Here is a 27728-nt window from a genome sequence, read left to right as displayed (position 1 = left end):
TGAGAACAGAAACTCGCAGACTACTTTACAGCGCTCATTTTCTGTGCTTCTACCACCAGAGAACTTTTTGAGTAGCGAGGGATTTACTGCTCAATCGGGCCGGTATATAAATGGTGGGTAGCTTCTGCTGTCACATTTACTGTGGAGGGCGGATCTTCAGACTCTGGAGTTAAAACTGTTTCAGGTGCACCATATTGCGACATATAGTTTCCGGTGCTCCCGTAGACTGTGATCCACATTATAACTGGGTGTTCCATTCACTTACTTATGAGCCATTTGCTAACAAAAACAGCAGCACTGAATTATGCCAGGCAATTTTTTTGTTGTATTTTGATACTTTTTACCGTCAGGAAAACACAAACATTGTCATGTGTTATCGTTCAATAATAATAAAACACATCTAACGTCTTTGCTAACCAAAGTGGCAGCACCTACAGAAATATTTAATTATTCTGAGACGCTATGTGTTACATGGTCTCTTTGCATTTTGTTGATGCCCTCGTGTTCTGTTCCGTTTGTGTTCTCATTTTCTTACCGTCATCTTATTGTGCTCTTAAAAGGATAGTCCACTTATTTAGTCATTTTCAGTGGTACGATCTTGTTTTGTGAACAATTAATTTGATAATTCAATAATTTATAACAATTAAATCAAGTTAATACCCTCAAACACATTTTTTACTCACATTGACTGAAAATGATATCGCCTTTGCTCAAAACTTGTGTAATGACCAATCATGGCTCAGCTGTTAGTTATGTGACGTTCACAAGCTAAGCTGTGATTATGTAAGGACATTTAACACGTGATTTTCATTTTCAATGAAGGCAAGGGATGATAGTAGCGATCTCTTCAGAAAAATACATTATCAACTTGACAGGTAACGAGAGGTGGCACGTGACAGGTTGGGTCAAACCATTAAGTATTGGGGGAGAACCTGTGTTTTTAAAAATAATGAACTTGAATAACCTACTGAACATAACATCTGTTTTATGAACTTATAATTTCCTGAAACATTTAATGAATTCAATAATTACGTTTAAAGGATTTTAGCATGTTTGTTTGTTTTATTCAAAATCTCGAGTACCCCCAGGGGTATCCTTACCCCCATTTGCACTGATGGATACCTCACACACACACTTTACCAAATTAGATCCCACCATCGACGGTCGGTCAAGTTATTAAACACCTCTCATCTGTCACTCATGTCGTTTGCTCACTATGATCCCTATGTAACGATATATGAAATGTTCTATGTAGTTCCGTTAAGGAAAAATCCGCACAAGTATAACACCTACATTTTCTGAAGAGCAAGACATTTATCTGACAAGTCACACAGTGGAACTTAAACGCAAGTGATTGATTCGGAGCGCCGAACCTGTTGAACAGAACAAGCGTGTTGTCAAGTAGATTACTTCTTTAGCATCAACAAGCAGCACAATATAGATTCCGGCCGAGGGGAAAGAAAGCCAGAGCGAGAGCTCATTCCGCTTCCCTCTCGTAAACGCGCTACCTGTGATTGGATCTGAGGTGCTTGCGTTGCGACGGTCCTCCGCGCTCAGCGGCACGCTCGCAGAAATGGTTTATTGAAATGACTCGGCTGGGGTCGCGGGGGAGTGTTTTTGCAACTGATTTTGTGGGGATGTGAAGGAGAATTTGGTGAAAGTGCTCCTCGCTGCTACTTTTTGTCATGTTGCTCACCGCTTCGGGTGTTTGTGTTCATCTGCAGTCAGCTTGAAGTGCTCAAGACGGGGTTTGATCATTTCGGTTAGAAGTGTTTTCAACAATTCAAGTTTTTTGGGGGGTAGAGACTCATCTAACCATTTTGCAGCGTTTTCACCAATTTTAGTCATTTTCTTCTCGGTATTTTAGCCAAGGGATGACACACACTTGGGAGTGTGATAACTAAGTGGTCATGCCATGTTCAATTTTGACGTTGTCACCATCTGGGTGAAATTTCAGCTCCCAAGTGTCTTCTTTCAGTGCTTTCCCTTTGATGTGAAATGTATTTATAGATCATAGAATTGGAAAAAATAACACACAAGGTTACTTATAAGAAGTGTTTTAACAGTGTACATTGAGAATTTAGTTGAGAAGTTAGAAAATTACAGGGAGCCCTCATCTGTAACATTCTATTTGAAAATTCATCTATTTGTGTTTGATGTGGAATTTTTTGTTGTAGTTGCATGTTGATACCAGAAGGTGGCAAATCCTTGGCCAGTCAATGTAATAATTGGTGGAAGTGTTGTTGAATCAGTGGTTCTTCATCGTTTTTCAGAATTTCAGTCAAAAACCCACTACCCAGCGCAAAGTATTTTAAGGATCACAGAACCAGGGGAAAATAAATAAATAAATAAATAAATAAATAACCGTGCCATTGAGTTACATTTATAGAGGTAGCTCCAGGCGTATTTTACTCAGTAACTGTGAAAGATTGATCATGTGACATATTTTATTCCTGGCTCATCTGCCGGAAAATTGTGCCACTAATGACAATGTGCATCAGTGTATACCCTGAAACAAAACAAATGCATATAACATTTTGCAAATTATTCACTATTATACAATTTGGAAATAAGTTGCTTCCTACTTCAAATACTTACCGGCTCGCTATGCAGTTTCTGTTAAGCGTTATTTTAGATTTTCTGATATCTGCAGGAATCTTAATAAAGTGACAATGTGTAAGATTTAGACCTTTTTTCACTACGGACAGCAGGAGGTGCTGGATTTACCATTGTCCGTAGCTATAACAAACATGGCAGCCTCCGGAGGAGTGCCACCTCTCAGGTAGTATAATTTCATAATAACTAGACCTACACTGTAAAACATATTATTTAAAATATGTTTTTCATCATTTAATTCATTCATTTTTAAAGAAAAATGGTCTAAATCTTACACATTGTTCCTTTAAAATCTCTCTTGTATTTCAATTACATGCATTTGATGGATCTAGACTACAGAAGACTTGAGTTTAGCCTGAGTTGAAAAGTTCAATTGAACATTGAAAATTTTGTATATGGTAAGACTGACAACCTCATTTAAGACCCAGCGTTTTCATTTGTGTCCATGGTCGTGGGCATTAGTTTTTGGCCAGTATTCTTTGATTCATTGATGCTATGCTGTTACAGTGTGCTCAGTGGCGGTCATCTTGGCTTTTTCAATGATGGCTCATATTTTAGGGTGGAATGCAGTTAACCTTGCTGTCTTTTGAGACTAAATGGACAGAGCAGTGGACACAAATGAATAGGCAATTTTTCCAAAGGATATAACCGAGTTCATATTTATCACCTCCTTGGTCATATTAAGTAAAAGAGAGGTCTTGAATTTTAACAGCAATGTTCGCACGCTATATTGGGTTTTAATGTTCACGCTTCTACTGTATTGCAGATTTTTTGTTTGTGTTCAAATAAGGCAGTAGGGGTAAAACTAAATGCTCTCACTGTTATCTGGATTTTCAACTGCGCTGAATTAGTCCGGAGCATAACAAAAAACAGTAGAAATTATTATGGCTTCAAGACCTACGGTTACAACATTGGATTTTTTTTTTCCTTGAAAGTATTTTATAAAATACTGCGATGCTTGCCTGGTGAAGCTATTAATCCATTTTTACAATGTTCTAATTACATATTGCCAAAGTATTTTTGTATGCTTCCTAACGCCCACTTTTTTTTATCATTATGCCTTTATACATAAAAGCATATTCTTTTGACTGAATGGGAAAAAGAAAAAAAAACATCCATTAGCCCCTCTCCACTGGATTAGTGCCATGCATTCCGTCACCATTTAGCTAAATGCGTCTTCATAAAATGATCCACACATGTAACATTAACATGGAATGCAGGGCCCTAGCGTTTCCATTACTTTAAAACTCTACTTGCACTCTACACCCCCGTTGACATCCTCAAACAAACATGCATACATTTTAAAAATATGCAAATTGTTACTTAGTGGGGGGCTTTTAAAGGTGATACACTACATTGTTTTTAAAAGGCTTAACCAAAAGTCCGCCCGAGCGCATTAATTGTGATTATGGGCAAGCGAGGTGGTCTGTAGTAGTAATTTATTGCTAGAGTAGAGGCAATAACCACAAATATTTATGAAGCTTCATGCAACGGTAGCTTACTATAAAGTACTTAATGTGGGAACATTATTAGTGCACAGCAGAACAATTGAAGCAGGGTACACACGTTTGTATTTTTTTAAAATTCATTTTAGCTTTGCTGAGGGACGGTTTTTATGGCAGATTTAATCAGAAAAGAGAAAGCAGACATGATTGTGTGAAAAGGCAAAATTTTAATTAAAAAAGAAAGCAGGAATACGATACAACAAAAAACATTCACATACCTACATTTTTTTCATAGTCTTAGCATGTTTTGTTGTTTTACAGATGGTAAGTTTTAATGCAGTAACCAATAAATATTTCAAAAATTATTCAGTGAATCGGATGAGTTGATTAAAAATTGTGCTTTTTTTCTAAAAATGCAGTAAATGCATTTTTGCATCATGATCCAGTTTACAAGTTTAGTCAGAAAATTGGCAAACATTTTGATAATTGTCCTTCAAAATAAAATCTACTAAAAAAATCCAACGATAATAGTCTGTTTCATGAAATATTAAAGAAAGTAGATTTGAACTGTTAGGAGGCTGACGTTCTCAACATTATGACAATTTTAGGGCTCTACATCATTCATGGATCATCAAAACGAATTATTGATTGATTAGATTATCAGTTAGATGTTGACTCAAGCTGGCAAAAAACACATCTAGGTTTAGGCTAAATATAGCAAGTTTTTTTGAGTTGCATCATTGTTACTGCTTTCTGGTTGACATCTTTCCATGTCACTGCTGTCCTTGTTTTTTTTTTTTCATCTGTTTTATTTTTATCACGTGTTGTCACCCATTGAGGTTGAAAATAGCGTATTTTGACAATATATAGCGTTAAAAGTACAGGAATGTGCTCTATGATCAGATGTAGAGCGTACAGTAAACATAAAATATAAAATTAGGTACCTGGAAAATGATTCAAAGTACACACCTTAATTTTTATTATGATAATATTTAACACACCTTAGCATGACCAGGATCGTCTTTTGGAGACATCCAAACGCTCAAATTTGGCCTGAATGTCCGTCTGTGTTCATCCAGCTTGAGTAAAGTGTCAGGGCCTCGAGTGCGACAAGATTTTGTACTCCAACCAGGCGCCAGACTGCTCGTCCCGGTCGCCACAAGTTAAGTGAGCAATTCGCATGCATCGCCCCGGGGACGAATAAAGCATTCAAGGGTGTCGCCAACGTGAATATGCGTGACACGCTCTCCAACCCGACCGCGGGCATTTGCCTTTTTTGTTGAACCGCGGTCTTGGAAAGGCGAGGTCACGTGAGCCCGTGGGATTGAACGGGGGCCGTTCGCTTGTTTGCTCCTCGCGCTCGTCGGAATGAGATGTGGATAAACATGATGTTTCATAGAATGAGCAAAGCACAAACCTTTTGAGAATGTGTCAACAAACAAATGTATGACATGCAAATCGCCGGTGATTGCCGCACGGCGGGTAAATATTTGGGCCTGTTATGGCTCAGTGCATTCACATTTCACACCCCGTGTTTGAGCCGTCGTTGGATTACAGCCTTTTTTCCGACTCTTTTAAATACAGTCCACCAATGGCCGTACTAAATTTTGTGAAAAACAAGATAGAATAAATGTTTATTATTATAGAGTGCACTTATATATTACGAGAATGTGCTGTTTCAAGTAATGTGGACTTTTTTATAACTATTCCTTTGGGCTTTTATGTGTTTTTCTTTGGAAAAGCAGCAGGCAAACAAAAAAAACAAACATTGTATCGTTATTCATTACACAAGTCGTAGAATCAAAGTGTAAAAAGAAGCTAACCGCTGTTAATAAATTGTAACACTATACGATTGCATTAGCATGGATTTGTTCAAATTAGCATGAAATTCTTAGTCATACTGTAAGTGTAAAATGAAGCTCACTCATGTAAAACTCACCTTGACATAATGCCTGACAGAATACTGACAAGGAATACTTTTACGCTCATCTTGAGCATTGTGGTCAAACACAAGAGTCGCTGGCTTGCTGGTGCCTATCCCAGCTGGCTTTTGGGCTGTAGGCAGGGGCACCCTGAACTGGTAGCCGGCTAATTGCAGACCAACAACCATTCACATGCCAAGTCACACCTGAGCATAATTTAATATGACCCATACACCTGCCATCCATATTTTTGGAGTGTGGGAGGAAGCCGGAGTGCCTGGAGAGAACCCACACAGGCTCGGGGAGAACATGCAAACTCTGCTTGAAGGCCAGAGCGAGGTGGCTCCCATGTAATTTTTTATATATATATATATATATATATATATATATATATATATATATATATATATATATATATTTCAGTGGTTCTCGGTCTCAGAGGTTCGGTGGAGCCTCTGCCGCAGAGGTGCACCCCTCAGTCTAGTCTGCAGTTAGTGGGCAGAGTCATTGAAAGCATCCTGCTCTGAGATTTCCCGCCATGCGTGTTGTTTTTTTTATTCGAACAAGGTGATATTAATGCACAATACATTTCGTGCGCCAGTAAAAAAAAAAATCATTTTATTTTTTTACTAAAGAAGGGTTCGATGAATGAGCATATGAAACTGGTGGTGTTCGGTGCCTCCAACAAGGTTAAGAACCACTGATATATATATATATATATATATATATATATATATATATATATATATATATATATATATACAGTGGGTTACGAACTTAATCCGTTCAGCGGCTACGCTCGTATCTCGAATTGCTCGTATAGCGGGCAATCCAAACATGTTAATTCGTGAGTGCGTGCAACGCGCGCAGAAGCCTTAGGTAAAATCATCACGCTGTATACATAAATTAATATTAAGTGACATAATCTACTGTACAGTTGCATTAAATAACAAATACAAAGGATAAATGACTTTTACCTTTGGAAAGACGTGACTTGTGCTGAGATAAGCAGAGATGAGCAGAGATGAATGCTCGAAGTCAATACGGTAAATCAGATATGCTATTGGTCTTACAGTGTCAAAGTAACTTTTTCAGTCAGGGTTTTCTCTACTTCCTTCCATCCCAACCAGCTGTGCCATCAAGCTAGATAAAGGCGTTCGGCCAATAGCATATCGGCACTTCTGTGATTGACGTGTGACACCGGCCAATAGCATCTCCGTGAGTGAGACCGGGTGACCTTAATCGACCAATAGCATATTGGCGTCTCCTTGACTGACTGATAATTATTTGCACTTTTTTTTTAAACGGTTGGAATGTATTGACATCTTATTGATTAAAACACATTTAAATCTGTGACGATTTTTTGTCCTGCAATCGGCACACTTAATTTCATGTCAACTGTTTTTCCCGACGTGAATTGAGCACGGTGGAAGCGGAGAGGTGGTTGTGTGTGTTGCATTTACTAGGCAACACACTTATGGCTTGTTCGAGCGTCAGTTCACCTTTGGTTACAACTCACAAAATTGCAACAATGACGCTGTCCCAATGCATATCGGGAGATCGCCGACTAACCTGACATGCAATCTTGTCTAGCAACCATTATATGGCGCTGTATCATCACCCGTAATAGGGTGCAGAGATTAACCTCTTGAGTTAATACGGCAACGCATATAGGCTATTGGTCTTACAGTGTTACAGTAACTCTTTCAGTCATGGTGCAAATCACGGAGATACTAAAACATCATCCTCTTATTTCTTCCTTTACCGCTGCTAGTAATTTTAGAAGCTATGTCTAACAGATAAAGTTTGCAAAGTCTTCAAAACATTCCGTTTTTCACTCATTTTGTCTACTTCCTTCCATCCTGTCCCATCAAGCTAGATAAAGGCGTTCGGCCAATAGCATATCGGAATTTCTGTGATTGACGTGTGACGCCGGCCAATAGCATCTCCGTGAGTGAGACCGGGTGACCTTAATCGACCAATAGCATATTGGCGTCTCCTTGACTGACTGATAATTATTCGCACTTTTTTTTAAACGGTTGGAATGTATTGACAATTAATTAAAAAAAAAACACACATTTAAACCAATGACAATTCTTTGTCCTGCAATCGGCACATTTAATTTCATGTCAGCTGTTTTTCCCTTTAGCTGTACAAACACTACACTTAAATGGTAATATATTTAGACACCGTGAGTGAGACAGTCAGTGTGAGATTGTAAGACCAATAGCGTTCACGTTACCGCCATAAGTATCTATTAATGATTGTAGATGACGCAACTGCTGAATATATTGACGCAGTTAGGCGAGAACATTTCTACATACTCAATGGCTGGTTTGACGGAATGCTCGCAAGACAAGAGGTTTGCTCGTAAGCGGAGGACAAAATTCTCCCTGATCCACGCTCGTAAGGCGGAATGTTCGCAAATCAGGATGCTCGTAAGCAGGGGGCTGACTGTATATATATATATATATATATATATATATATATATATATATATATATATATATATATATATAGAGAGAGAGAGAGAGAGAGAGAGAGAGAGAGAGAGAGAGAGAGGGGGGGGGCACTGTGCAATATAAGCGAAAAACCAACAAAAACAAGGTTACATACACCTTATTTCTTTTCATTGTGTGCATTTTTTTCTGTATCAGTTGAGATGACATATTGCTCAAATTTACGTGACGTGAAATCACATTTTCAAAATGGATGCATCTAACCTTGCACTCGTTAAGTATTAAAGAAGAAGCTTGGCCGCAAGAATGTGCTGAATCTTTCCGCCCCCTTTTATGCCCGCAAAAACAGAAACTCGTGGCACGATAATAATGTGGGTACATTCTCTATAGCGCGCACAATGCATCAGCCTAACAAGCAAGTCAGGCAGCACATGCTCCTCGTGCTTCCTTTCAAGTGATTAGAAAATCGTAGGAATAGCCATGTATTCAGTTTACTTTCTATTTCTGTCACGGCATTGTCCTAGCACTTGCAAACAGGGCCTGTATGGACGCCGTTCCTTTCACAAGTAATTCCATCTCGACAGGGTAAAGCTGGGTCCTTTCTGGGCGATTGTGCAGATGCCAACCGGGGATAAAGCAGCAAACGTGTCGGGTTTTGTTCCTGGAAAAGTGGGGCATCCGGTTTCTGCGGCTAAATGTTGCTCGTCTTTTTTGTTGTTTTGTTTTTCTCTAATAGATAAGGAGGACTACGATGATTATTTCAGAGATTACAGCAGTTTTCTTTTGATTCCCTCGGAATGGTTCATCATTTCTGTTCCGTCACAAATCACGTTTCCGTTCCTTGTCCGAGAGCCATTGACGTCTCAAAGAGCAATATGTAACCATTTTTAACTCATTTGCTGCCATTGATGGCTATGGACACCTTTTTTCACTGAATTGGCCAGCCCAGTTAAAATAGACCTTTGACGTCAACAGCCATCAATAGCAGCGAATTAGATAAGAATAATCAACAGGCAGTCTTGGTGACATTTTCGGTTTTCCGTTTTGTGCTTTTTGTTTGTTTCTTGTACATACAGAAACAATGTGCCCAAAACACGAGGTCCAAATCTTGGTATGCGTTTTCTTTTCTATGAGTTGTTTAACTAAATAGGTCCTGGAAACCACGTATCGAGAAAAACGCAAAACAAACTTTCACAGCACAATATTCTGCTTTATTCTGTATTTTACAGTTTTTAAACTCGTTGTATATAGCATGAAAAATGAATCACTATGTTCTACATTATTCTTTTCTCGCTCTCTTGTAGGATTTGCGATTTTATCGATTGGTTCCCTTCTGAAATCAAATCTTAAACAGGGTTCAATCCAGATTGAAAAGCATCTAGTAGACATAGTAAATCACATCTGTCAAGTTCCGACACTTAGGCTCAATTTAGAATAGTCTCAATGCTCCGATTACATCCTCATGTAAAAAATCTATCCAGTACAGTACCAGTCAAAATTTTTGAAAACCTTTAAAATCAAATAGTCTCAAACACATTAGGAGGTCGAGAAATTTGACCCCCACTAGCACCAGAAAATTTACAGCCGTGAACTGACGGTCATTACCTGTCTTAAATCATCATCCACATCATAAAAATGACAAAGGAAATACTGTACAAACATGTGCAAAGATGATATTTGGGCTAAAGTGTGCCTTTAGAAATGTCAATTTCTCAAATATATTATCACCTTCATTTGGGAAAGATTACAGCTAAAGAATTATTGTATGAATTTCCGATTCTATTCAGACTTCTTTTTTTTTAGACCAAAGCTTCCATGGCACATTTACAAACTGGATACCGTACAAAAAATTAATTTGTGCCACTTGAACCAAGGCATGTTAAAAGTCCACATGCTTGGTAATAACCGACGTTATATATTCCCTCGTAGGGGAGGAGGCGCTGACCATGTACCTGGCCAAGAACAAGCTGGACAGGAAGCTCGCCAACGCCACTCAAAATGTGGAAGCCCTCCACCAGCTGGCCTCCTCCTACTTCATCGACCGTGACGGCACCATGAGGAAGCTGCACGAAATCCAGATTTCCACCAATGCCATCAAGGTTTGTCGGCCACTAATAATCAAGGCAGCATGCTCTCAACAAGCTATTAATTACAATGCTTTAAGGTTCATATATATATATATATATATATATATATATATATATATATATATATATATATATATATATATATACACCGTATTTTCTGCGCTATAAGTAAAAGCCTTAATTTTTTTAAGAAGCTGATGATGTGCCTTATAATCAGGTGCGCCTTATATATGGATCAGTATTGCAATTGGGATTCATAGATTGGGAATGAAGTGATAAAGTAAGCTTTACTTGTTTCTTTTGTGTGTTTACAATTGAACAAGGTCGGTCATATTGACATTGAGTTATTTTGCTATTGAGAGTTTAGTGTTATTATTTGAGTTCTTATTCTTATTATTATTATTATCTTGTGATTGAAAAAGTTTTATAATATGTCATTAATTGAGGGTGCGTCTTAGAATCCGGTGCACGTAGTGCGGAAAATACGATATATATATATATATATATATATATATATATATATATATATATATATATATATATATATATATATATAAGGCTTTTTAGCGCATAGGTGTCGCACTGCAGTCCTCAAGGACCGGTATCATGCCTGTTTTCCGGTTTTCTCTCCCCGAAGCACCTGATTCAAATTTTTTTCAGCTTATTAGCAAGCTCTGCAGGAGCTTGAAAAAGATTCAAATCATTTGAATTAGGGCCGTTTGAAAGAAAAGGTTCGAAAACATGAAGGATACCGGCCCTCGAGTATTGGAGTTTGACACATGCTTTCGAGTGAGAATTTTGACTTTACATTCTAAGAATAATAGTCAGAATTCTTAGATAATTGAGAAACCTACCAACTATTTTTTTCATTCACACTAATCTTCTATTTATTACAATTATTTTTATGACTAGTAGTAGTAGTTGTAGTAATAATAGTTGGCAGTTTCAGGTGTTTTCATATTTCCTTATGAAACTAACTGTTCTTGCACGGTTAGCAAACCTAAAAATAACTCATTGCAATTCATTACACCGAGCATGAAGACTACCATCCCATACATAACACACGTTATACAGGTAGAAGCCGAATGTGAGGAAAGGCCAATATTGCAGTGCATGCAGCTTATGTTGAATAAATAATACTGCCCAGGGCTTCAGAACAACAGGCCGCCCCTCTCTCATGACCTTGCCGGCACGTACATTAGTTATTTATTTTTTTTATTTTTTGAAAAGCAATACCATGAGTATTAAAGTTCCTTGTGCCACGGCAAAAGGATGAATTATTCTAGCAGGGTGGCTTCCTGTGTCTCTTCGACGGGAACCCGTTGTCAGTCGGCCAGATGTTATGCGGATTTTTCTCATTTTCACATAATTCACCACGAACTATACAAATTAATTTACCACAAAATGTATCCAAGAATGGAATGAATCATTTATACATTAAACCAATTTATTTGAGGTAGACAGAAACCTCAAGCAAACGACACCTAATACTGAATTCTTTTCTTTTTTTTTTCTTTCAAGTAAACACAATCAGTGCTCGATGGAAGTACGTGACCCATACAAGCACTGAACAACAAGCTGTTTATTTCAAGCCCTGGCGCTCCAAATTATTTAGACTTGTTTGGCTTTCCAAAGTCCCACAATCACGCAATTCTTAGATGGAATGAAAGTAGAAATAGAGCGAAACACAGAGAAAATGAAATGTCGCACTCCTTGCTACTTGTAATCGCACTCTGTGAATATAAATCACTTGAAATTTTTCAATCACCAGCGCTGAGCTAAATGGGGTGACATGGAAGGAAAAAAGTTTACTTCGTCTTGAAATCCCTCAATCCCGTTCCGAATGGTAAAAGTCACAAAAGCTCACAGGAATCAAGAACGTTCGCGTTAAAAACCTTCATGATGCTGAAAAGTGTCTTTCAAGACATTTTTTTTACTGTTTGTCTATGCTCTGTGACATTAACCATTTTGCTGTATTTTGACAACTTTTGAGGCATTTTTTTTCACATCTTTCTCGCAGCATTTTACCCAACACACTGTTACTGTGATAACTAAGTGGTCTTGCCATGTTGAATTTTCACATGCTGTCACCATTTGGGTGAAATTTTAGCTCCCTAGTGTCTTCTTCCAATGCTTTCTCTTTTGAAATGAAATTACTTTGTAAAGTAGAAAATACCACGCAAGGGTTGAACAGAAATGTGGAGGAAACAGGCATTGTCTACACGTTAGCTGGGAAACTTGCAAACAGGCGATAAATGTCTACGGTTTGCCCTATCTTCTATATGTAGCTGGGGTGTGTTTTTTTTGTTGGGTTTTTTTTTTTTTCATAAAAAAAGAGGTCTTCAAAAATTCAGATGAACGCGTCATCAAAGACAAGACACACCCACAAAACCATCTGTTTGAACTGCTGCCATCAGTAGATGCTAGAGGAGTCTGAGGGCCAGGACTGCCAGGCTGGCATACAGATTCTACCCACAAGCCATCCGAATTCTTAACAAAGTGCTCATGCACTAATCTGCTTCTTATGACATGCATAAATAACATTTTGCGCTAATTTTTTGCACTACATGATATTTGCACTATATCATTAGCACTAATACTTCTATTGTTATATTATCACTATTTATAATTTGCTTGATCATGGAATGTAGTCTGCTGTTCTGGGAAGTGAACAGAATAAGAATGTCATTGTGTGGTATAATAATACCATACTAATGTCAATAAAACTCTTGAGATTGGCCAAATTCTCCAGTTTGGCATTTGTGTCTAGCAATCATAAACCAGAGTTATATGTCAGCTCTGTAATTGCCGTGAAAGACGTCAATGCTGTTAAAGTTAAAGGATGGAAGAGACAGAGCTCAGAAAACAGGCGAGCTACGATTGGTTGTTACCTGAGTCCTTAGCTACTGCAATGCCATTTTTATTTGACATCAAGAGGCCAACAGACTGACAAAAGTTCCACCCTATTTTTGAGTGTGACTCCATTAAAAGTGGTTTCCGGCACAAATTTTATTTTCTTCACATCCTCTGCTGAAATTCCCATTGGTGTAAGTTCCGAACATTTGCAGGACTTGTTTCGCCCCTTTGCAAACTTCAATCACCACATTTGTACCCTGTGGAAAAGCTCGCCAATGTGCTTGGATGTGACCTTGTAAAAACATAGGAGTGCACTTAGGACTCCATTCACTTCACTTAGAACTTGAAACGTCTTGTTTTTCTCCTGCTTATTTGCCTGAAGAAGCCTTTTTGATATGCCGTTAGTAGCTTAGTGTGCAACTGCACCGCGACCTTCCTCCTCAACTCCACATCCCGGCCCTTCATTCACGTCCTTATCTTTTTTTTTTTGGGAGGGGGCTGGTGAGTGACAAGAGGATTAAAGCGCCGCGGCGGATGAGAGTGCAGGTAGCGACGAATGGAGCGAGGCGAAATTAAGCAAACCTGACAGTGGCTGCTGAGTCAGTTTGCGAGGGAAGGCAAGACTGCGAGCGATGTCAGGGGAAGGCCGGGATGGCTCTCAAGACGAGATGTGGAGTGGACAGTGCGTTTGTCTGTCTAGTGTGACAGATGTGAAGCGTATGTCACGAGGTGAGGCTTGTCTGATTTTTTAGGAACAACTGCTCGAGGGCACAGCGCTAGGATTTAGTAGACGGCACCTCGGGATCCCAGATATCGTCGCATCTGCCGGGATGTAATGACTCATTTGCAACTCCTGCTGGATATCCCTTGCTCTTCTAAACAGGCTTATGCGGCAGCCATGTGCGGATAGACAAAACACAGCTGTGTGCAGATCACAGCAGCTTCCTATGGTGTGTGTTTTCTGCTACTTGAATCCTAGAGAGAACCGGTAACACACATCGGACTGATTGGCGGAATACAACAGTTCAGTTTGATTTTCCAAGAGATACTTTGTGGATGTTGCAAATATTTTCATTCCATAAAGTGCATATCCCACTTAGCTGCAAACATTGCAGAAACCCGCAATTGTTCAAAGGCCTGTATCATGCAATTTTAAACTTTACATGTTGAAAAATATGTATATAAAAGAATGTATATAAAGAAAACTTTCACAACATGTGACTTTTCGCTATATGAATCTATGTCTCGGACGTAAACATACAAAACCTATTGTGTAATCTACAATCTGATGTTCAAAACAAAACCATCCACCTAGCCCACATTGAAAAAAAGAAAGAAATTCATAAATTGCCATTCCGCGCAGAGTTTGCGCAGGCCGGATATTCCACAACTCGTACCTTCCAGAATTTCTTTACGAGCGGAAAACATGGCGTACAAACTATTGCTTATGGAAGTTCAAACACCTTTATGATTCGGATGAAAAGGACTACCGTGACCTAAATACGGTAAACAACTCCTGGCGAGCACCACGTAGGGAAGATATGACTGTTAAAAAAACGCTTGGAAGGATTTAGATAGTTTTAATCTACTATTAATCTACTGTATTGAATACTGTTGTTTTAATGCTGTAAACTGCATTTACTGCCACCTATAGTCCGGTAGAATATCGCCTAACTGCGGGGGAAAGCAACTCCGAGGCTAAAGTGCTGTAAAACGCGTGCCAGCGCATCAAGCATAAACCAAGCTAGACTTTTGCTGCAGGCTTATTTTCACTGTAGTGAATTTCAGTGCAAGGCAAATGCAGAACAAACATTTTTTATCATGCAACAGGGGGATTTTTCGTTGTAGTGCGGTAGTAAGAGAGAGGGAAAGGACTCATTGTGTGTTTTTTTTCACGCTGGGGGTAGAGGAGTTTTACTGTTAATGATTAAACCTTCTCGCTGACATGTTGACAAATTAATTTATCTACTAGGAGAGACAAGATTTCAACCTTGGGTTTTCTGCGTATTGTTTCTCTATGTACAATGAAGAACAACGCTCAAAGAAATGAAACTCAAAGATTTCTCTTTTTTTTAGTGAGATCAATAAAATAGTCTGGAAAACAAATTGTCCTTTTGGGTTTCTTTTTTTGAAGCTTCAAAGTCTTAACAAAGCAGTCTTGTGGTCTGTAAGAGTGCGGAGAGACAAGTAAAAGAGAAGATTTGTAAGACTAGTGAGGGAGGAACTACAAGAAGGGAGGACAAGACAACACAACAATAAATCTCCGTGTTGAATTCACTTATCTGTCAAGTTCGTCTCATTCTAGCTACAGAGTTGTCATGTATGTGAAGAGAAATGATCTTTGTTCAAACAAAACTCAGTGGTGAATGAACAACAAAATGGTATACTAATACTGACTCAATACTTTTATTGTATTACAGACCTTTACCCATTTTTTTTTATTTTTCTGAAGCCAAATCTCATTAATATATGCACTTCATCATCAGGTGACTGTAATTTCCATTCGATATAGTAACACACCTTAAAACAATGTATGTCCCGAAGAATACATTGTTGTCTTTTACATCCATGAATTAAGCTCTTGTGGAGGGAACACAACCCTTAAATACTGACTTTTCAAAAATACTCGTATGATTGGTTTACTTTCCATCGCACACACATCAAACCCTCCAGTGTAATACAAGAACAAAAACAATCAGATCTCACGTGGTTTAAACTCCAGTGAGCCTATCTGTTAGTCGTCCTATAAAATGAGGAGGAAAAGACGCTTTGCAGCACATCACGGTGAGTAAGCGCTGTGCGAATATAAAACATGCATAGCCAACTGTATTACTGCAGACATAACATAACCCAAATTTAATCTGAGTTTATATGCCTTATAAAAGCTCTTGACTATGAATAACGAGGGCGGAAGTAGCCGTTTTCCGCTCATGTCGCAGACAAGTGCAAAAGTGCTGCGGATGCGCAGGGGAAGCGCAGTCCAGCCCGTGGATCTATAAACACAGGGAACAAGGGCCTTGCTCCTCCAATATTGATTCAGTGTGGCTGCGAGAGCTGCTTTGCAGTGCAAACTTACAATCAGGATGAAAAGCATGTGTCAATACCGACGAAATGTTTGAGACGTTTTCCGGTAGATGCGGAAACCGGTTGAAGCAAGTCGATTTCGTTCCGCTGGGATTTCATGCGCATTGTTTTGGTCAAAGCTGTTTGCTCAAATGTCCAATCCGTTTTATAAATGTTCTGACTCACCATCACCATATTCACAGACAGATAATATTTCAAATTCTCATCGCTTTATATGGCGTAGGCAAAAAAAACAAAAACAAAAACATTTTTTCCGCACTATAAGGCGCACAGGTATGTAAGCCGCAGCAGCAAAATATGAGCAAAGAATTGATTTTTGTCACAGATAAGCCGCACTGGACTATAAACCACAAGTAATAACATCAGATCTATTCGCAAAAAGATGGTATATGAATTTTATGACTTTTTTTAGTTATTCAATTGTTTTTGTAATTGCCTGCTAACAGCAACATCCTCTCTTTAACAGACTGAACATGCCTGCATGTTTAGTCCCAACATATTTATAGAAAATGGATGGATGGATGGCTATCTCTTAGAAAGCAACAACAACAACAGAAAAAAAACACACACACACACACACACACACACACAGATAAGCCGTACTAGACTGTAAGCCGCAGGGCTCAAAACATGAGAAAAAAGCCACGGCTGATAGTCAGCAAAATACGGTAAACAGTTTTACTATAAACTTCTCTAATTTAGTGTCAGGTATCTATTTATGATACCTGCTTTTAATTTTGTATTATTTGGATGAACTCACTTCAGTGTTAGTCAAAATGCAATGGAATTCACCAAAAATGACAGTTTCAATCAAAATTGTTTTCCTAATCAATTGCACACATCCTGTCTACACATTTTTTTCCCAAGCATTCCAGGGGATGCTTTTGAGAAATTTTTAGAAGGGCTATGAGAGGGAGAATGAGACATTTTTATCAAGTATATTTGAGCATCTTGAGATCTGCAAAATTGCAATTCATGCGTTGGAAAAATAATATTAATAACAGTAATTGCAAGAGAATCCATCATTAAACAAATGAAATGCACATTTTGGATTAAGAAAAAAAAATGTGTCAATGGCTCAGAACAAAATGAGAGACCAAACACAAATTTACTGCTAATTCTCTGGCCTAGCTCTGCGGGGTTTGCATGATCTCCCCTGGCCCACGTGGGTTCTCTTCGGGCACGCCGACTAAGCGGCTAAAGAAAACGTATGCAAAAAAAAAAATAAATAAATAATATATATATATATATCTTTTAAACTCATTGATGCATGATGCAACAAATGTACACAATTAAAAACAATTGTTCTCGTTCTTCATGCTTCTGTTGTCTTCTAAGTTGCACCAAACACAGAAGCTGATGTAAATTCATCAACTATTACCATCTGATGTTGGAGACAGCAGATGCTCTCATTTGGAAATGAATGCACATTCCCGCCAATGGTCGGACACAAGCTGGTGACTGCACAATCCCCTTCAGCAAGATGGCCACTGATGGTTTGCCGCCAATTCTGCCATTGGCTCTAAGCCTTTGAATGCAGAAGTGTGTTGATGATAGATCGATGTTTCATTATAGAACTGAAGCATGGCATATCTAGCAAATTTATCAGGAAGTTTATGTGTGTGAAGTTTCTTTTTTTTGGTTACAATTTTAGTTTTAGCTTATTTTTTGTGCCACCAATGTTGGTGTTGCCATTATAAACACATTTTGCACACAGTACATATTCCACAGATTTTTTTTTTTTTTCTGATTTACATTCTGGTTTTCGTCTGACTTTTTTTTTTTAACAAACAACATACAAACAAATTCAGCCAACAAGCAGGCACCTGAGATGTAACTCGTTTGTATGTAGGAGAGTGTCCATATTTTCATTTAGCATGAGGATGAAATAGTTTCAATTACAGTACTGGAATGAAGTTGTAATATTGAACAGTCATGTTTTGAAAATACATCAACAGGCAGCGTTGTTCTTGACTAGATTTCTGTCTAAAATAAAACAAAAACAAGTCCATACCCACATAAATCAAGTTCCTAAAAGTTATACATTGTTTAAATTGGACTTCTTGGACTTGGAGTTTTACGCGAAAAATAAAATCAATAATTTGATTAAATGGTAATCACGTCTAAAAGGACAAAGTGGGAATCATTGTTGGTTTTGTGGAAGGCATTTCCTCACATCTAAAGTGTATGTATGAAATGTTTGGTTAGGCTCTGGAGTCATTTAGTCAAAAAATATTGGCTAGTCCGTGAGTGAATCTCAGCAGTACTTTTACAATGCTAATGCATTCAATCCATTTTACCGTCAAAAAAGCATGTCCACTCCATTAATCCATGCAACAGAAAAGTCAATTATTGAGCCAGCCCCTCCATCATTATATGCATTGTCCACATTTACACCACATCTTTTTTTGAATCAGTGTTGTGTCTCCCTTAGAAGCAATTTGCATCATGTAATATCTTTTTTTTAGCTAACACCTGGCAAATTCAAACAATCATGAAAGTAAATGCTAAAGTTATCATTCAAGCCTTTTTTTCAATCACTCTTTATCAGATCACATGGGGACATCCACACAGAAATATGCATATTACCAATTAACAGCCTAGATCATTTTATTCACTAGCTAGTTAGCGAGTACTACTCTTTCTTCCTTTGTTTTTTTTTTTTCTTGGATGCCTTGTGGTTCCAAACTGCGTCTGCTGGGTCATTTGTGTTATGATAATGTCGGAGGGGAGTTAGAGAGTGGCAGAGAATTTTTTGAATAAATGACTTCATTTGAACAGCAATTTTATAGTTTTGATCATTTTATTAGCTAGCTAGTTAGCGAGTACTACTCTTTCTTCATTTGACTGGAAGTCTTGGATTCTTTGTGGTACAGTGATGCCTCCACTGGGTCAGTCTGGGTATGACATTGTCAAAGGGGAGTTACAGAGTTGCAAAGAAGTTAATTGAGGAGCAATTTTCTTATTTTGTGGAGTTCTGAAGCAACATTTTTTATTAAACAATAATATGCAATTATTATCATTATTATTTATTCATTCATTTCATGCCTTTTACTATTTACAAGTTTGAAGTTTCAGACCACATTTGAATGCACCATACGTCTACCGCTCCCTTTGATGTGTCCAGCTAATAGGAAAGGAACTGACTGTTTGAGTAAAAGCTTCAAAATAAAATGTCTAATAAGGCTATTGCATTGACGTCCCCACCACATTTGTTGTGTTTATTTTGAAGTTGGCATATGTAGCATGTGGTACATTATTTTATTGCTGCATTTGGCATGTGGACTCCTACTTCTCCTCGTTCGACAACAGCCATGGCGTTTTTTTTGGTAGGGATCACCGATTTAGCCTAACAAAACCTGGCACTTGAACACCAATAAATGTTCATTCAAACCCATTTGGGACTGTCGGTGGCTGCTTGATTGTCAGTTATGTATTATATATTATATATATAACAACTCATCACTCATCATCATTACGCTCGGTATAATACTGCTATTGTAAAATAGCAATCACTTTAATAATTTATTGTTAATTTCCCCCAAGAACAATTGGTGGAAATGCTGTATCCAAATGTGTTTTCCCCTTGTCTTCGTTTTGAAGAATTGTACCATTATGAAATTGTTAATGAGGCAACGTGATGACGGGGCATGAGAAAGCATGAGGACAGCCAGCAGGACATAACAATCAGTCGCTTATTAGCAAACATCTGTGCAGGTGCTTTCTCATTAAGCTCTTTCTGTGGAAAAATACAAACAATAGATTCGGATTGTTATTGCGGCTGTGCTGAGCTTGCCGCAATTGTTTGAATACTGCCAAAGTCATTACAGGATATTAGAAAGTTGAGTGAAAATGTGAGAAACGTTTATTAAGTGAAATCCTCTTGTGGCGTATCTCAAATCTTCACGTCTCTGAGTGTGCGCGTGTGCATGTGTGTGAACCTTATCCAATTGCTTGCCACTAAAAGTGTGAAGTGATAGAGAGGCCGGCTGAATATATCAAGCCTCTCTCGCTGTCCTCAACATATCCGAGGAGGTTTGAACCGTCATCTAAACATTAATCAACATCCGAGACATATACATCACAATCGCCGCAGGTGCTGCGTTGTTTTACCGCACTCGCTAGAAAGCACGTCACTTTAAACAACCATTCACAGTTTGTCCGCTACTTGTCCTACAAGACAAAAAAAAGAAGATGAATAACTCCATTGGGGAGATGAGATTTTTTTCTCACCTGTGTCAGCTTATGTTCACCGTTAGGTAGCAAGGAGCCAGATGTGATTCCGCGGAGACAAACACAGTAAACCAACAATGCGCGAGCAAGCTAGCCCGGGGTTAGGAGATAATGAGATCATGCAGTATGGGCATTCTTTCTGATCGTGTGACTCCATTCATGTATCCAGAGCTTTTGCATTGACAGAAAAGGACTTAGTGTGGACTGTACAGATTGTGTGCCTATAGCAGCAAAACCCTGAATTCATTAATACATAAACGACATATTGCCTCAAACTGGAGAAGCCATGTGCTCGAATGACTGTAATGACTGACGTCTACCATGAAAGTGGTGTTGTCTTGAACAAATACACAGCTTGAACAGCAGACGTGGCTTCTGTGAAGCTGGAAAGTTCATAGCAAGGGCTTGTGGAAAAAAAAGTTGACCAAGTTGGGTGTTAATCTAAAATTAGGTCGACTAAAAATATCTGCTTTGAAGCTTTCCCAGTACCATGTTTACACGACTAATTTCTACACTGACCTTTCTTGCAGACAGATGCAGTGTTGCAATGACGGCACGGGGGAAATACTCGCCTATAAAACAGGGTGATTGCAAGTTTGGGATTATTTTCACCCTCAAAAATATGCTTGATACTTTCTTGGGTTGAATTGATTCAATACAAAAGTAGACATATTTGTTATTTATTCATTAGTATGGGTTAGAAAAGACATTTGTCTAGATTGTGACATCAATTAAAAGCATTACAAAATTAAAAATAATCTCAACAACAGACTTCACCTGCGCAGCCGCGAAAGAAATAAAAAGCCCTTCCCACTGTGTCCAATATCATTCCTTGCTGATAGAAATAAATGACGTCAAGTTGTTTGTGCCTGGGTGAGCGCGCCGCCCAGGACTCCAGTCGCGAGGGACGATCGTTTAGCGTCAACAATAAGACACCCAGCCGAGTATATTAATGAAAAGCAAATACCGCCTTTTGCATTTCTAAGTACCTTCCGGTGCAGGGAGCGCATGAGGAGTATCGTGTAGGCTCCCACTCACTCGCACGTTATCATGGCCGAGAGGACACGTGGCAAAACCCTGTGAATGTGTGTCGTTAATGCATTCGGGCGTGAGGTTTGTGCAAGGCTGCCAGGCAGCACTTTGACTGCATCCCTCACAAGGTCACCTATGCACACAGCTATCATGGATTGATTTACACCAGTGCTCAATATGCATTTTTTTTTTCGCCACTAATGCTCCTGCTGTGTGGGTGGTGGTGGAGTAGCAGGAAACGCACGAGTATGTGTGCCCGTAACAGCTGCTTTGAGTAATTAGCACATAGAAAATAGAGTGGAGAAAATGAGAAAAGGTACAGTAGGTAGGAAGAGTCACTTTCTGTGGAAAAAAAAAAAGTCTACACACCCATGTTGAAATTAGGATTTACCAATCCGACCAAAAGATCTTCCAGTCTATATCTAATTAGTTCTTATCAAAAAAAAAAAAAAAAAAAATTTTGCAATCTCCTGTGAAGTAGTTATTCACCACTACACCTTGGCACAAGGTTGAGATACATGATGGGGAGAAAAACATAACTGTAAATAGTAATATGCCATGCATGTCTGATTTATTACTTATATTTTGTTCAGCAATATGTAATGTGTCACTATAATGCAATTTAGCAATAACTTGCTTTGTGTTCCTATTAATTTGCTCTTAATTTGAAAAGAAATTGTACTGCTCCAAACATGGCATTACATGCTCCAAACACGGCATTACAATCCATGCAATTCCTAATTTGCTGAATCCTGAAGAAACCACATGAAAGCCTTACATTCCAACCAAAGTGCTTTCAGTTATCTGCGTTGGAAAAATCTTGAATTTAAAATTAAATGTGTTAACATGAATGAAAAAAAAATAATATTGCAATAGTTCACATTTAAAAATGAATATAGAAGCCGAGGACAAGTTGCGATTGTCTAATTGATTCTGGCACATGTATTTTGAGGAAATATTAAATAAAAATCAGCAGAAAGACTCCAAGGTAGTGACACTTCCCTCGACATCAATTTGATTTTCCCATGAAAGTGTCTCAGAGGTCGGCTTTTCAGAAAAATCCTCTGAGATCGTCAACACCGCAATGTGTGGAGAATTAGCTAGGAGCATGTCTCTTCATTTTTCTGTTGGCCAGAAATAGCAAGTCATTAGGAGAGAATGGCAAATGATGGGCAGATTAGAAGACCTCCGTGGAGGCGGTGTGAAATAAAGGCGTTTCGCCAACCTTATACAGATGTTTTGACTTTTGGCATTGTAGTTTTTGTGATTTCAAACTGAAATTACTGAGGTGTGGAGCCACCAATGTGGAGTAAACCTTAAAATGTTTCCATCATGCTTACAAGTATCTTAGAACCCTAGTTACAATATGTTCAAACATTTAAACACTTTTGACCACATATGGAAATTATGTCTGAACATAAAACATATTTGAATATTTGTGTGTTTATGTTTGAATGTATTTCCAATCTAAATGCTAAAAACCCAGCATTTTTTCCCATGATGCTAGGTTTTTTTTTGTGTCAACATTGGTGGGAACAAATGCTACGTTTTTAGCATTTAGCCTGCAACTACGTTCTGATGTATTTGCAAGTATGCTAAAACAATTCAATATTCAAATCAGTTGGCATATTCACCTAATAGTGGGTAGAAATGTTTTTTTTTTATTATTTGCTTCTTGCATCTTTAATTACGTTTGTCAAATCATTCTGTTTGTTCAGCAAAATCGTTGTATAATTAACTACACAACATGCATTGCGACAAAGAATTAAAAAAGAAGTTGCTAATTAGGTGCAAGACTTCCGATCTTTCACGCCAGCGGAACCATTTCAATTATGACAGATAATTGTAAGCATGTGCTGTTGCGTTCGCTTGTCAAAACAATGAGAGTTGCGAATGTGCAAATTTTCGCTTTGTTGCGATCTGACGAGAGCCTGGCGTTTACCTTGCCAAATATGTCTAATTCGCTATTTACTGACAAGCGGCTGAGGCCCTAATGAGATTTTTAATTGGTGTCTAATTAAAAGTGTGCGCGCAGGAAAGGTCGAGCGTATGAGTGAATAGGCCAACGTGTGCGGAGAGGAAAAAAAAATATTGAAAAGCATTGACATGCGTTTGTAGATACAGTGCATGTGGTGTGCTCATTAAAGTGGGTCAAAATAGGGCAACTCTAATCAAATTGTGACACTCATTGGCTTTCTTATTTCAGGATAAGTGTGCAATCATCAAATTAAAAACATTGTTCCTGTTAAGCCTGAGCAAATCCACTTTGTACACATTTGCCAATAAACATATATTATGATATGTTGCAGTTGACATTTAGTATCCTCTTACACAACGGCCATCTAAGCAGATTGTTTTAAATACCGATGCATGAGAGGGAGTCGAAGTCAAAACGGAAATTTGCCACCACCCCAGATCGGATCAGATGACAAACATACAAAACTAGTCAAATGTTTGGAAACACTCTGAGATGTCAACCAATTCAAGCTACTACCTCTTGAAAATGCACATTTTGAACTACTGCAGCACACATATTTACATAAATCTTCAATTATTAAACCGTTAAAGTAACTACTTTTATCATTTCCCTTTCCATCCCTTGGCTGTAGTCTCACATTGAGTAGCAGTTGGCCTCGTATTAGCGGTGCCCGGAAATCGATTTACAGTGAAGCCTGCAGCTGACCAAATATGACAAGCTGTAGAGTTTACACTCAAAACACCATTGTTTTACAAAAAAAGAAATGTAAGTAACAGATTTCATGGCCATTGCTGTCTTTCTGCTCCTCCCCGCGTGAAAGCGTCATCTGTCACTCATCTTACAAGCACTCCTACAAGAAAGATGATTGGCTCCCTGCGTGACCATCGACCAATGAGGGCGAGAGTTGTATGTCTTGTGTAACTATATTTATGTGTGTGTATATATATATATATATATATATATATATATATATATATATATATATATATTTTTTTTTTTTTTTTTTTTATTTAAGGGACAGTGTCATCAATCATTAAATGATTGTAAATTCAAAAACTCTGCAAATGCGCGTGTTTATAATGACTAACTATGTTTTAATATAATCATAGGTCTAGTTATCATCAAAATATATTACATGGAGTGGCACCTCTCCGGAGGTGGTTATGTTTGTAATAGCTACGGACAATGGGAAATGCAGCACCTGCAGCACCTCCTGCTGTCCATGTGTGTGTGTGTTTGTGAACACACACACATATATATATATATATATATATATATATATATATATATATATATATATATTTGTCTTTATTTCTCGAGTTGGGACTTCGACACGCACTATTTATCTTGCTACTTCACGACAGAGGGAAAACTTTGGATCTCCTGCGCATCATTTTATTTACAGCGTGAAGATCATTTTCATGATGACAGATGACAATTATGGAGGCTGTTCCAGAACTCTGCTTTCTGCCTAACGGTGGGCTTTGATATAGTCGGGTGGGGTGGCGCCCCAGTGGGATTCCTCTGTTGTGTTCCGCTTAATAATCCAAATCCTCCGCTGTCCCCCCCAAGGCCCACTTCAGTCGTTTGATTGCTCCTTGTATTTTTATTACGTTCGACTCCACATTTTCATAATCTGCTGGTGTGTGCTCAGAGAGGAAGTGAGGCGCAGAGTGGAGCTCTCCTAAATTTGCCGCAGATTATCAAGGCCGCACTTTAATCCATAAAGCTGTGTATGACTGCGCTCATGTTTATGCACATCTATTAGCGCCTCGTATGTGTATGTGACAATAAATGTAAACGTGTCTCAGTCTGCTGGTGGAAGCAGGCCACAAGGGACAAATAAACAACAACAGCATGCTACATTACCTTTTGAAAGGACACACGAAATGGAACCGCTCTGAAAAAATGTAGATGGTAGCTGCACCTTATCATGCAATGATGGTTTCATAAATACTTTGTATAAGGAAAAAGGAAACTTGTAATGCAATTTCATATCATTTAAAAGGATGTTGTAATAAAGTCAAATAAAGTGACAAAGTTGCAATTTACCTTGTGAAGCGCAGGTAAGGCAAAAGCCAAGCATTAAAAATAGTAACAGTATTATTTCGTCTACAGTTTATTTGATGGTAAAATCATTTAAAATTCCTTTAATACTTTTAAATCATTCGCTTTTAGATCAAAGATCCATCCCAACATTTGTTGAAAAATCAGGTCACAAAATCATAGCTCATCTTGAACATCACATGACCAAAATGTGAGCTGTGATTGGTTGTTACCCAAGTCTTGAGCATGACTTTTTAGTCAGCAGCAACTGAAAAATGTTTTTAAAGCTACGAATTGTACATTCAAAATTATTTAGTTACTTAACCAACTATAGACTATATTTAACGTTTATTAATAACTGGATGTAAAGACAAACGACCAGCAACCGTCTAGGAAATTTAAACAAACCCTGACGAGATCAAAAGAACCTTCGGCTAACTGGCGACACCTGCAAAAGTTTGTTTGTACACTTACAAGTAGATTTGTCAATGAAGAATGGCAAGCAATGGTTTAGTTTTAGGCAAAGTGCCTTCATTTGCACTTAAACAAGATCGAGTATTAACAGGCTGTCAGACTGCTTCAGACTCCTCGTTAATACTGAGCTTGGGAGTGTTACCGGGTAGTCACTGCTGTAAAGTGATGGTCTTTTGAAGACAAACAGTGGGATTATGATCATATAGAACAGATAGTTTTGGATATTTTACTGAAAACAATTTTGCAGTAATACCGTGTATCATAAAACAAGGCTATGAGAAATCATTAAGGTACTGTCAACGATGTCTTGAGGAGAATTGCGGTACTTTGGCATCACGTCCGCAAGTGATGGTGTGACGAATATTGTATTAAGAATGACAGTTAGTAAAATGTCTCATCTCCTGAACCAATGATGGGATCAAAACAAATGTGGTAGAGAAGGTAAAGGTTGCAAAAATGCATTGGTGTATCAAAAATTTAAAAAAAAAACAAAAGAGATAAAAGTTCCAGTGCCGTCTTGTTTTGAATAGGACAAAACTTTCATAGCCCATAGACAGAAGGGTGCAGTAATTTAATATCGTATCATGAACCACAAACAATCATCAGATTGACATTTACTACTATTTTTTTTTTCTTTTCTCATTTGTTAGTGGTAAGATAAGTGTATGAGACACATGTAATACAGCATCAGCCCTTACGGAAATATGCAATTTCACCAACCATTTGTAGCTTGTTACCTTTAATGCTCTATTTTGTGTCACATTACCCTTTGCAAGATGTAAACGTTAAGATTTTTATTGAAACAAAATACAACTAATAGGCTATTTTTGTTGTCCTATCCTTTTTTTTTAATAATATATGATTGAAATAGTACATTTCATATAGTAAAAAGAATGTTTCCTTTTTTATAATGTACCCCCTGCAAAATATTTTTTCAGCCCAGTACCCCCTAACCTGTCCATGGCATTTCTGATTGGCTAAGAAACTGATTGTCCAAAAAAAAAAAAAAAAAAAAAAGCGCAAAATATGTTTTATTTTTGGCTGGAGTATATTGCAATCATATCACGAATGCAAATGTGCATCCTTATAAAACAATTCAGCAATACATTGTTTCATCTTCCAATTAATTTGCTCTTAATTTGAAAGAAATATACTTGTCATACCAATCTAGATTTGTCGATACTTCCAGAAAATCTTGCGTACCCCCCTGCAGTGCCCTCACTTAGACCAAGGGGTACTAGTAAGAACCATTTGAGAACCGCTGCACCAGAAGATGTTCTCAATAAGATGATAAAAGCGGATGGTACGAAAAGCAACAACAAGTTGAATAGTTGGAGGATGTTTGATGGCACAAAGCAACAAGACAGGTGTTCAATTTCGCCGACTTTTCTAAACTGCTGCCAATCGAGCTCCCTGAGATGAGCCATCCGTCCCATTTACTGCAATGTGTTCAGACATTCCCATCCCAGTAAAAAGTAATTAAATATTACAACGCT

At 38.1% G+C, this 27728-nt stretch overlaps 1 protein-coding gene across 2 annotated transcripts in view; it reads left to right on the top strand.

Annotated features, from left to right (window-relative positions):
• The window catches only part of brinp1 (BMP/retinoic acid inducible neural specific 1), a 126325-nt gene that overhangs the window by 55498 nt on the left and 43099 nt on the right, over positions 1-27728 (top strand). For both annotated transcript variants that reach the window (XM_088435644.1, XM_088435645.1), the window contains one exon: positions 10372-10541. In XM_088435644.1, the coding sequence (XP_088291770.1) occupies positions 10372-10541 (170 nt within the window). The remainder of the gene's footprint in view (positions 1-10371; positions 10542-27728) is intronic.

Source organism: Hippichthys cyanospilos, chromosome 15 (assembly GCF_059441005.1).
Source record: "Hippichthys cyanospilos isolate Australia breed blue-spotted pipefish chromosome 15, RoL_Hcya_1.0, whole genome shotgun sequence".
Lineage (NCBI taxonomy): Eukaryota > Metazoa > Chordata > Actinopteri > Syngnathiformes > Syngnathidae > Hippichthys > Hippichthys cyanospilos.
Note: the sequence above shows the minus strand (reverse complement) of the source record. Positions and strands in the feature narration are given on the sequence as shown.